Consider the following 16,345-nt stretch of genomic DNA (forward strand, 5'->3'; position numbering starts at 1 on the left):
TGCAAGAGTGGAATTTTAAAATAAGTCTGTGGACAAAAGTAGGTCAGTACTTTGACACATATGAGTTCTAATACTCCACCAGATACAGAGCTAACTCGTAAAAGCTAAACTCGTAAAAGCTATACTCGTAAAAGTGAAGCCCTTGAACCCCACACTCGCATGTAAACTTATGCAAACACCAAAACGTGGCCATAAGACTAGGGACTTCGTATCACTTCTTTCTAAGCGATTTATTTTGCATATTACACTTAATGTCCTCTTGTATACTATTTACATCTTTCAGATATCGACACAGTTTGTATCAGAACATGACAAAGGGCAAACAGACTGTCATAAGTTTTGGGCAAAAAAAAAATTCACATGAAAGCCTGACCAGGGTGTCCTTTTTAACTATGATAAACTGCAAAATGATTGTCATGAGTAGTATTCAGCACAAATTCCATCAAACACATGGCTTTGATAAAAAGCAAACAGACTGTCCTAAGTGGTGGCAGAGACAATTGACACTTTACAACACAGTCCAAACACACTGTCCTAAGAGACAGTAGCAAAGAATTTACATCAAGAACTTGGCTTGAACGAAGGCCAAATAGATTGTCCTACCTGACAGCCAGCAGGGACTTATATCCTTCAGCCAAAGGACGATTACACACACACACACACACACACACACACACACACACACACACATGGATGCAACACAAGAGTTTACTGAAGTGAAAATAACCTTAAGCAAAGTAGGCCACTCATATGGAAAAGTAGTTTGGTGAAGATGTCTATCTCTGCTCGGATGGGACGTGTCAGGGTGTGGGTTGCGTGTGAGTGTTAGGGTGTGCGTGTGAATGTTAGTTTTAATGTGGGTGTGCGTGTGAGTGTTAATGTGTATGGGGGTGTGAATGTTAGTGTTAATGTAGGTGTGCGTGAGACCGCGGAGTACTTTAAGTCTTATGAGGGTCATTGTGAGATGATATGAGGCTGTGTGGGCGGCTGGGGCAGGTTTATGTACTGACAGACACAAATATCTTCACATGCTTGATGAATACATGGCTGAAAAATCGAACCATCTGAAGCGCCCACTGACAGGGTTTTCGTTGTATTTCGCTAGTTGTAATTTTGTTTTCAGACGGAACTGGGACGAGAGTTGATTCTTTGACTGTACAACTGGCAACAAAAAATATTCCCTCTCTTCCTGCTCTCTCCATGGAATTACACAATCAGACCCATCCATGAATCCACAGTAATCACCATCATATTATTTTAACCCTTGATCATTGTCATCAGTATCATAAGTGCCATTTGCTTCGGATTCACCCAATTAGTTCGCAGAGCCCATGGCGAAGGGAGGAGGAGAGGAGACGACTTTTGTTGCTTATAGTACAGTTCTGTCTAAGTGTCTGCTGCATCTAAAGCTAGACGTCTTTATCATGGAAGGTGTGGCTATGAACAAATCGTCTCCATGCACCCCCGTCCGCCGTCATCAGGCTGCTCGTCCTCCAATTGCATGCACAGCTGCGGGTATGAATAATGATTTACCTCATTACGATAAACAACGGAGCTTCCAGTGGTCGGGTTGGTAGCGTCTGAGTCTACCAAGCATGATGATCTGGGTTTAATCCCACTTGGTGACAGACATTTAAGAAGGTGTAACAATATGTCCTTTCACGTGTTCTCGAAATCCCTTCATCTCACTTATACTCACAACACAGCCATGCCAACGCAGTTTGTACTTGCACTTCTTACCCTTCATTCTAAAAGCCTTCGACACCTTCACCCCTGCGTGGAGCATCAGGTGGGGACGAATTATAACTTCAACGACAGAAAGTGTTCATTGACCCCGTTGTTCATTTCTCCCCTCAGAATCCTTACAACATGGCTTGGACATGTCTAATACAGCTGTCCATCCATGTCAACCAAGTGCATGCTAATTGTTACATTACAGAGAGTGCAACACCCGCGCCAGGCAACTGGTCTAAGGGTCGAACATTTGACTGTGCCCTGTGGCCTTGATCTTCGACCGATTGTTCTCAATATTAAATTACAAACTTGTCTAACCCTAGGTTGTCTCACCAAGTTTGGTTCAAATTGAAATCATACTTTTTTTTATGTAAGGAAGAAGGAACCAAAGGCCACAAGCCAGCAAGATTGTTCCTTCAGACTGCTTAATATGACCTCAATCTATGGCCCTGACCTTTGACCTAATGTTTTCAAAACAGTAGGTTCATCCTCCCTTGACCCTCAACCCTTCCACTGAGTATGCTCCACATCGAGGTAAAACTGAGTTAAAGGATCGAACTTTCGCCGTTGCCCTATGACCTTGACCTCTGACCGATTATTCTTAACGCTATAACATAAAAAAAAACTGCTCATGATGAGCGATCCAGCCATCAGTTTTTACAGTTAGGTTTAGCCCTCTCTTGTTTGACGATTTCCAGCTAACTGTTTATCTTCTTGGTAACAAGTCAAATGAACCCCCCAACTACACATCATGGGGTAGCGAGGCTGGAGTAAACACGCAATGCCATAAAAACTGCCCTTAATGACCGATTCAGCTATCAGTTTGTAGGGTTAAGATTAGCCTTCTCTTGCTTTACGATTACTATTTCATTGTTTATCACCGTACCTCTGTCTGACTACAGGTGTCTGAGCTGATAAGAGTTAGGCATCTTTGCGGGGGTGCTGTGTCATAAACTGTTTTGTAATGGGCGATTCTGATACCAGTTTTTATAGTTTAGAACGCGTGTTTCACAGTTGTCATTTATATGTATGTGTAGAATATACAGGTATGCTTTGATTCTGATATTCTCTTTTTTGTTTTACGATTATCATTTATATGTACCAGTATGTGTATAATATAGTGTTTGATTAAATAAATCAATAAATATGTAAATTAGATAAATGGCTGACAGTTTGCATGTGAGGTGGAGCCAGGATTCCAAACGCTTGAAAGATGAGTGAATGAATGTGTGGCCCATTTCGCGAGGCATCCTGCTGATAGTTCTCTAGTTCACTTCCTGGGAGTTGCTTCCCACAAACATTTAATCGACTTTTATTTAAATCCAGTTGTAATAAGTATGTTATGAATGGACGATGCCTTTAGGCACATGAACTTTTGTCTTATTTCCTTTGTTTTTCCTCCCTCCAATCACTGTCTCTATGTAAGAAAAAAAGAAAAAAAGAAAAAAGAAAGTTGTAGATGATCTATTACGGCAACTGAAATTGGGTGGGAGAGAGACACAGATTCGAGCTTGAATTCTTTATGTTCTCCAACGTTTCAGGCAACACAGAACTCACTGAAGATGGGTTCAGCGTAGGCCAGAACGTTAGAGAAAATATAAAGCTGAAGATGGGTTCTGTGTAGGCCAGAACGTTAGAGAAAATAGAGTTCAGGCTTTGATCTGTGTCTCCCTCCCACCCAGCATTTCCAGTTTTTCCATTTTGGTGCTCGCATTTTCTCTGACGTTGGGTTCTGTCTTATCCCACACGTTTAGACTGGAATAAGGGTTGGGAGAGTGAGGTTAATGATGATGATAATGAGGAGGAGGAGGAAGAAGAAGAAGATGATGATGATGATAAGGATAATGATGAGGACGAGGAGGAGGAAGAAGATGAAGAAGAAGAAGCTGAGGAGGAGGACGAGAAGGAGGAGGAGGAGGAGGAGGAGGAAGAGAAAGAGCAGGAGCAGGAGAAACAAGGTCTAATTCTGCAGTTGGAACCAAGCTGAGTTATTCGTGTTGGAAAGAAAGTTTACATTAATGTGTGTCGACTGCACAAGAGTAATTAAGGCAGACAGTCTATTTTTGCTAAGACTCAAAGTTCTTCTAGAATACTACCCACAACAGGTATTGTTAGATCCAGATCCCCATTTGTACTGCTGGGTGAACAGGGACTAGGGGAAAAAATAACTATGTCCAAGAGTCTAATGGGCCCAAGAACTGAACTCTGGCTTGCATAGTTGCGGGGCAGATGTGCTAACCAATGCAGAACCGGTTCCTCTTGTATGTGTATGGATTTATTTCTATTTCCCATGTGTATAGGTTTATTCTTATTTCCCAGGCGTAGGGGTTCGTTTCCATTTCCAATACGATGGGTCTTCTTTGCATTTCATTCGTCACTTCAGTACTGTTTCATCCAAACCTTTAAGAAATTTCAGCCGTTTTCAAATCTAGGGTTACACATCCAATCGGGTACTTTGTAACTCCTCTCCCTTACCAGCTTATTTGTGCATGTGACTCTTTAAAATTCCTTTGTCTTTTTTTTTCTTTTTTTATTGTCTATGTCTGTATTAACCCCTTCAGTCTGATGGCGTATTATGTATCTCAACCTTGCCACCTCAAGACGCCTGTGTTAACATTGAGGAAATTATCTGCAGCCTCGTGGTTAGAAAAGGCCTCCATTAACCCTTTCACAATCTGATTTCTCGTTCTGAGCTGAGGAAAATCGTCTGAAGATACCAAAAAATGAAAGCAAAATACGTCATTGAACAGAGGAGATTAAAATCATATACGAAGCATACAAAAAAATACTGAATGTAATGCTCAAAATAAAACGCTGAGGAAAAAGTGCTAGAAAGCGTCCCTCGCTCACATTTATTTAGACAGGGTTTCGTTGGGCTCTTGGTTCTATTTTACATATTGGCTCTATATTTTTAAGTAACTGACAGCAGCGTGTTGTAGCTGATGGTAATTTTAGTCCCTTTAATACAGATAACGTTGGTGTATTTTGGTGTTTCCTTTTCATCTCTGTTTACTAGGAACGTGATTTGAGACTTCTCTAAACTTCTGGCAGTTGCTAATATTACACCCTTATAGCATCCTATTTGTTTCTCTGCTGAGAGAATCAATGTGGCCAGTACTCTGAGAGATAATTTATTAGAAATTATTAATGCGTGTGTGATCAAGTGGGGAATGAAACTAAGCCTTGTAAAAATTCATAGCCTTAACGTCAGTAGATTTAGGATGCGCCTTCCTCTGCATCCTGGAACACTAATCAACAGCTCTGATCAACGAATGCACTTCATTTAAGTTGCTGGTTATCACTCTCTCTTTCCTACTGCCTATGATCTCCAGTCTTTTTACGCAATGTGTCCAGGCATCTGGAAATGAACGGATCTTTGATTTTGGTTCTCTGTTAATTTGTTTTTATTTTTTTCTTGGAAGGAAGAATTTTGCGAGCTTCTGACCTTTGGTTGCTTCTTCTCTGCATTTAAAAAAAAAAAAAAAAGAATTTCACTTTGAAGTTACACGTACGCTCAGTGGCTCATCAACATAACAGGTGGTTGACCTAGCAGGAAAACGTAGGGAATAAAAAAACAAACAAAAAAACTCAGTGGTGCTAGTGCTTGGAATTGTTTTTACTCGATTACTTTGCCCATCTTCGAGCACTTCTTTCTAGTTTCCTGCCACTGACTCTTACTTGATGGTTCTGGACCGTGTTATTAATCAGGCCTGAGTCTCCATCTTGAACATCGACGTTTTGCTGGGTCTCTGAATCCACATCTTAAAGCATTTTCTTATTGCTGGTCATCCTTTTCACACTAAACTTCGACCACATTTTTAACAAACCTCCTCTCGTGTTACATTTAATCACCAAAATCTCTGGGTGTCTTATTCCATCTTTTCTCAGGCGTACAAAACTGAGGTCGGTGTATTTTTACCTGTCAGCATTTACTTCTTGGCTGTTTGTATCCCCACTGGCACCCTTTCGATTTGTTGTTTGTTAATAAGTCCTTGGTTGTGCCTGTATTGAATAATAATAATAACAATAATAATAATAATAATAATAATAATAATAACAATAATAATAATAATAATAATAATAATAATAATAATAATAATAATAATGTTAACAATATTGATAGTAGTAGTAGTAGTAGTAGTAGCAGTACTACTACTACTATTACTACTACACCACTACTATTAAAATTAGTATCATTACAACAATAAGGATGTTTTCAGACAGTCTTTTCTTATTCGGTCGACCTCGTATTACACAAAGAGTCGTAATAAGATATTAAGGGTTTTTAATAGCGTCGGAGAGTGTGAGGAGAAAGAATTTGGGGAACAATTAATTTTTACAGTTGGTTATGAAGATGGTCCGGAGATAAGGTGGGGAGGTAATGATGTCTTAGAATGATTTATAAGGACGAACTGGGGGCTATTGTGTTCATCCGAGGAGCAGAAACAGAAGGGTAAACAACAGCCCCTTTACATCTTTGCAGCCATTTCCTCTTAACTAAGTGGCAGAATAAGAGAACACCGAGCCTCTACATCTCTTTCCTAACCGACACTTTATACTTGTTCATCCACTTTGACTTGGTGAATTTCTCGTTTTGCATTTTATTTCTCGTAGCTCTGTGGCTCTATATCCATGCCTTAACGTTTTTTCAGGGCCAAGACTTGTCCATCTGTACTTGGCAGGGTTTTTCTTGTGTGTGTTCTTACCTAATTGTCTTTCTTCGTAGCTTAGGTCCCTTAAGCTTGGTGCCCATCTTGTAGCGGCCCATTGTACCTTTTCAGTCTTATCTATGTGTTTTTTGAGATGTGGATTCCAGACTACTGATGTATACTCCAGTGTGTGTGTGTGTGTGTGTGTGTGTGTGTGTGTGTGTGTGTGTGTTTTAGTTCGTTTCCTGTAGCTCAGTGGCAGAATATGACAATACTACAACTCTACACCTTTTCCCTAACAATTTTTCGTTGACATAGGCCGTCCATGTTAGCTTCTCGTTGAGTTTCGTTAGTTTTCAGTTTATTTTCTATAGTTCACCAGCAGATAGAACGATACTATGACTCTGCATCCTTCCCATAGCACTTTTTTGTGACTATATTTCGTTCATGAGGAAATTTTCTTTTATTCAGATTTTTCCCCGTAGTTCGCAAACAGAATAAGGCAATACCACGGTTCCACATCCTTTCTATACTATTTTTTTTTAAGTTACTCCTCTTCCCCTTCCCTCCCTCCTCTCTCTCTCTCTCTCTCTCTCTCTCTAAACTTAAGCCTTGGAAAAATCTGCACCTTAATACTTCTCGTGTGGTCGATAGGTATTAATTCAAGCCCTCTTCTTCAGTGAGGAGGACTCTTGCTGCTGATGGTGATGATGGCCCGAATGAAGACGGTGGGCGCACTGCTCACCCTTTCCTTCCTTGTAGTCTCAGTCGCTCCTCAAGGTAAGGCGTTGATTCTTATTATTTGTACTCGTGAAATACTGGGCTTTTTTTTTTTTTTTTTTCATACAGGGCTGGTGGTAGTAGTAGTAGGAGTAGTAGTAGTAATAATGGTAGTAGTTGCAACCCCAGGCTCAGCTGAATGTGAACTCGGTATTGTGTAGTGTTTTGTGTGAAGAATCCTAAGGTAGGTTTTGTCGGGTTGAACGATGTAGGAGTAGAGATTTTAGGCATTAAGGACAAGTTTTCTTCTACCCTTGTAAAAAATAATTGCAAAGTCAAAAGCCATGTGTGGAGGAACAGCAAGGGAATCGTCCAGAGTATAGCGAGAAGCAAAGGAGCGAATAATTCAGGTTTACGGAGGAAGTAACAGCAACGAACACATCAGAGTGGAAAAGCGGGGGAAAAGAGAAAGAAGTAAAAGTTACAAGAAGGTTGATTTAGTAGGGTGCCAGGAAGAGCGAGAATATCTAAAGTGAGAGCTAATTGCATTGGAAATAAGTGTTGTTTTGGCAAGACTACCGATGGTCAATTTTCGTCAGGTCACAATCTTCCCCAAGAATACGTTGCGAAACAATCCCTGCCATCCCATATCGTCCATGTTCTATAGTCCTACCACCTTAACTTGTCCCAAATTTTTGCCCTATTGCAGCCCATTTCACGTAGCTCAGTGGTAGGAAGGGACAATACTGGGGTTCTGTATCCTGTTCATTTATCAATCCATCTTGACCAGCATCATGTTTCAATGGCAATCTGTCGTTACAACTCAGCTGTCATTCTTGTTTGATGATAATTTAAAGGTAAGTTGGAGTAAAAGGAATATTGATCGCATAATCCTTGACATCCTATATCATTTGTGTAGTAGATGGGATTTCTTACGACCTATATCCTTTCTTTCCTCGATGGTCTTAATGTGAAAACATTTCTTTAGAATTATCACAGAGGCAGCAATGGATTGAACTCGGTCAGAACGAACTGAAGGCCGCCCTGAACGTGAGAGACAACTGGAACGTGGCCAAGAACGTGATTATGTTCTTGGGTGACGGCATGGGAATCCCCGCCGTGACCGTCTCCAGAATCTACAAGGGACAGCAGCAGGGAAAGAACGGAGAGGAGGGGTACATGGCCTGGGAGAGGTTCCCTAACTCTGCACTTATCAAGGTTAGTTGGGTCAGGTTTGGGTGGGACAGGAGCGGGATGAAGGTGTACCTGGCCTGGTAACGGTTAAATTAGGCTAGGCTAGGGTAAGTTAGGGCAGGAGCGGGGAGGAGGTGGATTAGGTCAAATAAAGTCAGGTTTGTTAGGTCAGGTTAGGGTAGGAACGGGGAGGATGACTAGCTGGACTGAGTGGCTAAGTTAGGTTAGGTTAGGCTTGTATACGAACAACCAAATATGCTCAAGAGATCTCTACCCTTTCTATATGGCTGTCCTATCAGTCTCTGGCTAAGCATATCTGTGCTGTTTACTTCTCTCGTAATTCTACTTAGCACACAGACCTTTTCAACTATGTTACTTTTAAGGGAGAGAACATTCATTCCCTCGCTCCCTGCTATGAAATTTCCAGTTTGGGAGATTTTGTTCACCTCTCCATTCACTGATCCAGCCCAGGTTTTAACTCCTGATGTACAGTCATCTAAAAAAAAGTATCGGCCAGCTTACCGCACATATCCTGAAACATGGAGGAAGCAATGTGGTATATAATTATGAGGCACCCTGTAATTGTAAGTGCAAATATTGTCCTTGGTAATCATTAGAATTCAAAATCGCATAAATCTTAACATATTGGATGGTATTTTTTTTTTTTGGCAGAATGATAATAAATTCAAATGTGTCTGCAAAACTCGCCTATTTTCACAACCATCGATTCCCAGGTGTGCGATACTTTTTGAGTTGACACTCTAACAGGCTTTGGAGATTTCGTGACTCTTGTTCCTCAGCGATTTTGCCCGCACATAATTCATCTTGCCGTTTGATGATAGAAAATACATCGATAATAAAACCATATGATGATGCACAAAAAAAAAGGTTAAAGTGTAACATACAAAATAAATCGCCGAGGAAGAGATGCTACAAACAAGTAGTAAAAAGACGTAAATAATGCACGAGGGAGTCAAGGTGTAATATACAGAATAAATCTCTAAGGAAGATATACCAGGAGGAAATATAAATAATACACGAGAATATGTCAAGACATAATGTACATCAGATTAAATCACTAAGGAAAAGATGCTACGAAGCTTCCTATACAACTTGTCCCCTTCCCGCAGACGTACTGTGTGACCAACCAGGTGCCCGACAGCGCCGCTACCGCCACGGCCTTATTTACAGGTGTTAAGACCAGGTACGTGAGAGAGAGAGAGAGAGAGAGAGAGAGAGAGAGAGAGAGAGAGAGAGGACCTGGTACCGTATTTATGGTGTTTCCTAAAATTGTGTGTTTGGTGGGGGGGGTGCGTAGGTACCGTTTCACAAAGTTTTCTAAGCTTGGTCCTATAACCTACTCCTCCTTGACAATACAGGATCGTTAGCATTGCATTCATTTTTCTTCCATCTCCCCCTCCTCCTCCTCCTTACTCCAGGTCCAAGCCTCAAAAACCTTCTTTCTCTTCGTCTTCTTCTCATCTCAAGTTCAAGCCCTAAAACCATCTTCCTCGTCTTATTCTCCTTATTCATCTTCTCCTCCTCGTTCCCCCCACCCCAAGTCTAAGTGCCATATACCTTTTCCTTCCAAACAAAACAGGATCATGAACATTGGCGTGACAGCAGACGTACTGAAGGACGATTGTACAGGCACCCTGAACCCCGATTACCAGCTCGACTCCATCGCTAAGTGGGCACAGGACGTAGGAATGGCCACTGGTCAGTATTCGCTGGGTCTGGTTAGGTTGGTTTTGGTTGAGTTAGGATTGATTAGGTCAGGGCAGGGTAGTTTAGGTTGGTCTGGGTTGGGTTACATTAGGTTAGTCTGTCCAGTAGGTCAACCAGATGTGGGGTCTGTGTAGGGTTTTGCAAGCTAGGAAGCTGACGCCATTTTTTTCACCATATAGTGCAAACCTTTCCCTGTACAACCAAAGAAACAACTATCTTCCCAGTTTCGTCTGAAGAAAATTTGTTACTGGCGAAATACAATGAAAACCCCATCCCTACTAGTACATGTTTCATATTAATCGATTTTCCGTTATATATTCGTCAAACTTTGGGAAGATACTTGTGTCTGTACATTTTTCTTTTCCTTCAGTATTAATTTATGTATTTATCGGATGGTTTTTATTTATTTCAATGCACGTTTATATATTATTTTGCCAGGCATATTGAGCTATGGTATATGAAGATAACAGTGAAACAATTCTAGTAAAAAAAAAAAAAATCTCAGGCCAATAAAGTCTCTCTCTCTCTCTCTCTCTCTCTCTCTCTCTCCCTCTCTCTCTCTCTCAAAATTCTCACTACAACGGCATTTTCTGCGTACCGACTCCTCTTTCTATGCCATTGTTAACATTTGTTGGACAGATGGCTTTCATTTCCAGTCAGCAAGACCCGTATTCTAGTTCAATAAGGAAGCTCCCTAGCGCCTATTCCTCAGCGATTTATTTTTGAATACGGCTAGTTAATATCCTTGTGGACGTTATTTATGCTGAGTATAACGATATTGGAAGGATTCATGTAACTCAGAAGTGGACAGTAAGGTGTAATCAACAAACTAAATCGTTTAGGAAAAGGTGTTAGGGAGCTTCCTCAGCCAACGAGAACACGGACCATTTTTCATCGTGGTCTATCTACCTATCCAATGCCAGACTCCTCAATCCCGCTAGGGGTGGCCACAAACAAATCACCTCCACGTAGCCCTGCCCCCCGCCACATCACTGCCCTCCCCCCAGCTCATACCCCCCTCGCTCATATACCTCTCCACTCCATCTCTCCATCTCATCTTCGGCCTTCCCCTCCCTCTGCCCCCTTCGTGGTGTGCTAAGAGTAGTTTCTGATGTATGCAGGCTTTGTGACGAGGAATGTGGTGTCGGACGCAACACCGGCCTCTCTCTACGCCAAGGCGCCCAACCGCTACTGGCAGTGTGACAAGGCCGTGACCGATAAGGGCAAGGGCTGCAAGGACATCGCCGACCAACTTGCGAATGACGAACCTGGCAAGAGCTTCAATGTCAGCACCAAGTGACTCACCTCCTTTAGATAGATAGATAGATGGATAGAATAGATAGATTGATTGGTGGATTGATACAGTACCAACATTTTCAGGCCATTATACATACATACATACATATATATATATACACATACATACATGCATGCATCTATAAATACATGCATATACAGTAAATATAGACACAAGTGTGTGTGAATTTAGGTTCTTGTACGCCATATCAACAGGCCAATAAAACCTCATATCCATTGGAGCCCCGTCCTTCCCAACAGGTGGTCATGGGCGGGGGCAGATACCCTATGGGGGCCACGGACGCACCACCAACGAGCAAATCCCAGTGCCCCAGGACTGACGGACGCAACTTGGCGAAGGAATGGATGGCAAACAAGGCCGATCAGGGAGTCCAGGCCAGCTATGTCACCAACAAACAGGAGATGACTGACGTAGACGCCGGGAGCACCGACGCCCTCCTGGGTAAGCAGCGTTCTTTGTTTTATGCAGGGAAGAAGGAACCAAAGGCTAATCCGGCGAATTGTCACCCCAAAAGAAATAAAAATAAATGAATAAAAGAGAGGCAAATTCCTTATAAGTAAGCAGCGGTCTTTGTTTTATGCAGGAAAGAAGGAATCAAAAGTCCTCAAAACTGTTCCAAGGAAAAAACAAAAACAAATTCAAGGTTCATTCATTTCCAGATGTCTGGATATGAGTATATTGCGTTTGAAAGACTGGAGGTCATAGGCACAAGGAAATACAGACAGAGGAAATTCAGACATGAAGGACTGGGGGTATCCGGTAACTTTATTCTTCAGACGATTTTCTGCTTGTTCTTCCGATGATTTCCTCCTATCACTATGTTCTTTAGACGATTTTCTTTGTTCTTCCGACGCTTTTCTTCTACTACCTTGTTCTTCAGACGAGTTTTTGTATTTCAGACGATTTTCTACTTTGTTCTTCAGACGATTTTCTTTGTTCTTCAGGCGATTTTCTTCCATCATGACCATTTTCTCTCCTCCCCAGGGCTTTTCGCCGACCATCACATGTCGTGGGCGATCGAGAGAAACCCAGACGTGCCCACCCTGGAGGAGATGACTCTGAAGGCGCTGGAGATCGTGAAGAAGTCTCCGGAGGGCTTCTTCCTTCTGGTCAGACCTCCTTCTTGTCATGAATACTGTTTTGGCCATAAGTATAGTTTTTGGCCATAAGTACAGTTTTTGGCCATAAGTACGGTTTTTGGGCCATACGTACAGTTTTGGCCATAAGTGTAGTTTTTGGCCATCAGTACAATTTTTGGCCATAAGTATAGTTTCTGGCCATAAGTATAGAGTTTGGCCATAAGTACAGGTTGACCATAAGTAGTTTTTGCCAGAAGTAGCCTACAGTTTACGATGATGATGATGATGATGATGATGATGATGATGACGATGATGACAAAGACGATGATGATGATGATGATGACGATGACGATGATGATGATGATGATGATTATGATAATGATGGTTCTCCCGCTCCGGTCAGGTGGAAGGCGCCAAGATTGACCACGGGCAGCACGGTAACTCCCCCTGGGCGATGGCCGAAGAGGCTGGAGACTTCGACAGAGCCGTGGCCGCCGCTCTCAACGTAAGTAATCCCCCCCTCACTAGCAAATAATCCCCCACACTCGTAAGTAATCCCTCACACCCTAGCTAAGGATATTAGCAGTACTTTTTCCTTACTGTTATAGGTAAATGATAAGCTGATAACTACTGCACTGTACTGCACGAGAAAAAATAACTCTAGAATAATGGGGAAGAGAACAATGAGAGAGTTAATATGTTCTTGTATTTAAGGAAACTATGACTTAAATATATATATAGGAAAAATAAAAATGATCAATGTGTAAGGTAAGAGAATGGTGCAAGCCTTCTAAGATAAAGAAAATCTGATCTTCTTTCATTTATGCACCTGGTGTCATTCTCTCTCTCTCTCTCTCTCTCTCTCTCTCTCTCTCTCTCTCTCTCTCTCTCTCTCTCTCTCTCTCTCTAACTAGTTCTAAGGCAGCAGTATCCCCGGTGCTCACTACCCTCTCTCTCCCTCTCTTATTTTCTCCCTCTGCGGCATGGTGTAGGAGGTGGACCTTGAGGAGACGCTGGTGATAGTGACGGCTGACCATTCCCACACCTTATCCATCAGTGGCTATCCCTCCCGAGGCAATGATATATTAGGTAAGTTAGTACACCCGCCACTAACTAAGGTAAGAGCGAGTGTTGTTGTGTTTTGAGCGGCGTGTGTGTGTGTGTGTGTGTGTGTGTGTGTGTGTGTGTGTGTGAGTGTATGTGTGTGGGTGTGTGGGTGTGGGTGTGCGTGTGGGTGTGTAGCTAGACACCTTTTACTGGGCGTATTTTCAGTGATTTGGGAGAATGTGGAACACCCTTTCCTTTGCGGTTCAGGCTAAGTCGGTACTGGCATATTAATAAGATAATAAAAGAATAAGCAGAGAGAAACAATCCATGGCCAGTGAAAAGGTTAGAGAGATAGAAATACGATATCTGGCCTCTTTGTAATATTTCCTGCTGGTGGTGCGGAATGCCTATACAAATATCCCTTAATTCACTCCTTATCCCCATTAAGAAATGATTGATAGACTGGCAAGGGAGGGCAACTACAGCCTGCAGTCCACTGGGTGCACGTTTCAGATGAACCTGGGGCAATAACCACTACCTACCACTTCCATTTCACCCACAGGCACAGTAGACAGTGGCCTTGCTTACGACGGCAAGAAATATTACACTCTTAACTTCGCCAATGGACCAGGATTCTTCCAGACCTTCTCCGCCGTCGATGGCAAAGTAAGCGAAGTTAGCGAAAGTTAGAACCACATTATTTACCAGCATCTTTAACATCTACGTTGCAGACGGAATGAGTTATGTTAGTGAAAGTTAGGGCAGCATTATTAACCAGCTTCATCAGAATGCACACCAAAGACAGAGGGAAAGTAACCTGCGTTGGCTAAAGTTAGATCAGTGTTATTAATCAACTACTTCATCTTCTACACCACAAACGGGGAGAGAGTGAGTTAGGCTGGCTGATGATGTGGTGAGGCAGGATAATGATGATGATGATGATGAACATATAGTGAGTCAGGATGATGATGATGATGGACATAAGGTGAGGCAGAATGATGATGACAATGGTGATGATGAACAGGTGGTGAGGGCGGACCCGCGCGATAACCCCGCTCGATCCCCGCTCTTCAAGAGTCAAGTGGTGGTGCCCCTGGCCAAGGAAACTCACGCCGGCGAGGACGTGGGTCTGTGGGCGGCAGGTTAGTTGACGAGAGAGAGAGAGAGAGAGAGAGAGAGAGAGAGAGAGAGAGAGAGAGAGAGAGAGAGAGAGGTGGGGGAAAGGAAAACGAAAGAAAAAAGTTTGCTTAATACTGGGTGGTCCGTCTATAACACACCTCCTGCACTACGTCGGGCAATCTCTCGTGTGTTGCTGGGACGGCCCAGTTAGCATTATCAGTGCGTGGTATTAATCAGAAAAAATCTCTACACTTTATAGTTGTTTGGCGTTTAAAAGTAAAGTAATCCTGGTCCTCTGTTCGGGATTTAGTTTAATATTATAAGTAAAGTCTCTTCTGCCATTATACTTTGGATAATTCATATGGAACTTATCGTGGTAAAAGGAAAGTTAGGATTTTACTGTAGCTAAGTGTTTGATGTAAAGTGTTTGTGGGCTATCACTTAAAACAACAGAGTATGATTTCACAGTCAGATATTTGTTGCTCTTGCATTGTACTCTGCCCAAGTTCTCCATGTGATGTTTGCAATAGGTTGACTATAGCACTGTTCCCACAGGCCCAATGTCCCACCTGTTCCACCGGACCCACGAGCAGAACTACGTGGCCCACGTTATGGCCTACGCTGCTTGTGTCGGGGCCAACCAGAACAACTGCGCCCGTCCCGCCAAGGCCACCTTCACCCTCCCAGGCACTGCCACCCGCCCCGCCACCACCGAATCCAGCCGCCGTCAGCTGAACGCACATAACAGGGTGGTGCAGCTGGAGATGCCCAACTTCCCCGTAGAGGATGTCTCCTTGCAAAGCCAGCTGAACCTTCGGGAGAAACAGGTACAGGCCTTGTACACACACACACACACACACACACAAACACATGAACTCTAACTTAGCCAGTCCTAACTTAACCTAACAGATTAACCTAACTAACAAACTAACCTAGCCTGATACTAAGAAAACAAACCTAACCTAACTTAGCAGATTAACCTAGCTGACTTGACTACGAAGAAAAAACATAACCAAACCAAGAATTTTTTGGATTAGAAAAGTGAAAAGTGAAAGTCACAGAAAGGAATCAGCCTCCAGGTCGTATTATAGAAGACGGTACGCTGAACACAAATGATATAAATACTGAAAACTTAAAACAGATGAATATCACTGGCCCTTCTCCCTCCTCTTCTTCTTCAGCTGGTGGACATGCTGGGTGAAAGGGTGGAAAGCAGTCCCCGTCTTGCAGAGGGAGTGAGGGACCCCAACGTGCCCGTGGACGAGTACCACCCTGATCTTTAAGAGGGAGGTGGTGCTCTTGGTCTTATTTTCCTCTTGTTCTCTTATTTTCTTCTAAATACTCCTATATCCTCTTCTTCACCTTCTTCTTGATCCTGTTTTCTCTCCTTCTTCTTCTTGATTCTGTTTTCTTTCTTCATCTTCCTTTTCTTCTTCTTGATCCTGTTCTTTCGTCTTATTCTTAGTCATGTCCCTGAAGTATAAATGAGGCCATTGATTTAACTTTGATGGCTACATAAAACTGATTATGAGTACTACATCTCAGGTTAATCCCGTAGTCTTTTAAAGAGACCTTTTAATTATTTATCTATTTATTTGTTACTTTTACTAGCTATAAACACCTCATCACTTGAAGGAACTGGAAAACATTCAATGTTTTTTCCTTTCAGTAATTTTCTCTTGTGCTTATTATGTATTGCGCGCAAGAAAGACAAACAGGATGCTCAAGTGACTCCCACAACTGAGAGAGAGAGAGAG

The 16,345-nt window shown here is 42.4% G+C and overlaps 1 protein-coding gene across 1 annotated transcript; it reads left to right on the forward strand.

The window, feature by feature from the left end:
- Positions 1-1,331: 1,331 nt before the first annotated feature.
- On the forward strand, positions 1,332-15,871 carry LOC145393046 (alkaline phosphatase-like). The gene is made up of 14 exons (XM_080267384.1): positions 1,332-1,515; positions 3,276-3,319; positions 8,103-8,321; positions 9,428-9,501; positions 9,898-10,016; positions 11,147-11,310; positions 11,583-11,784; positions 12,328-12,452; positions 12,826-12,927; positions 13,415-13,511; positions 14,032-14,135; positions 14,494-14,611; positions 15,144-15,415; positions 15,770-15,871. The coding sequence occupies exons 1-14, from the start codon at positions 1,332-1,334 to the stop codon at positions 15,869-15,871; spliced, it is 1,926 nt and encodes a 641-aa protein (XP_080123510.1).
- Positions 15,872-16,345: the final 474 nt, after the last annotated feature.

The sequence above is a fragment of the Coenobita brevimanus genome, chromosome 23 (assembly GCF_032717465.1).
Source record: "Coenobita brevimanus isolate Jiangsu-jjx chromosome 23, ASM3271746v2, whole genome shotgun sequence".
NCBI classification, from domain to species: Eukaryota; Metazoa; Arthropoda; class Malacostraca; order Decapoda; family Coenobitidae; genus Coenobita; species Coenobita brevimanus.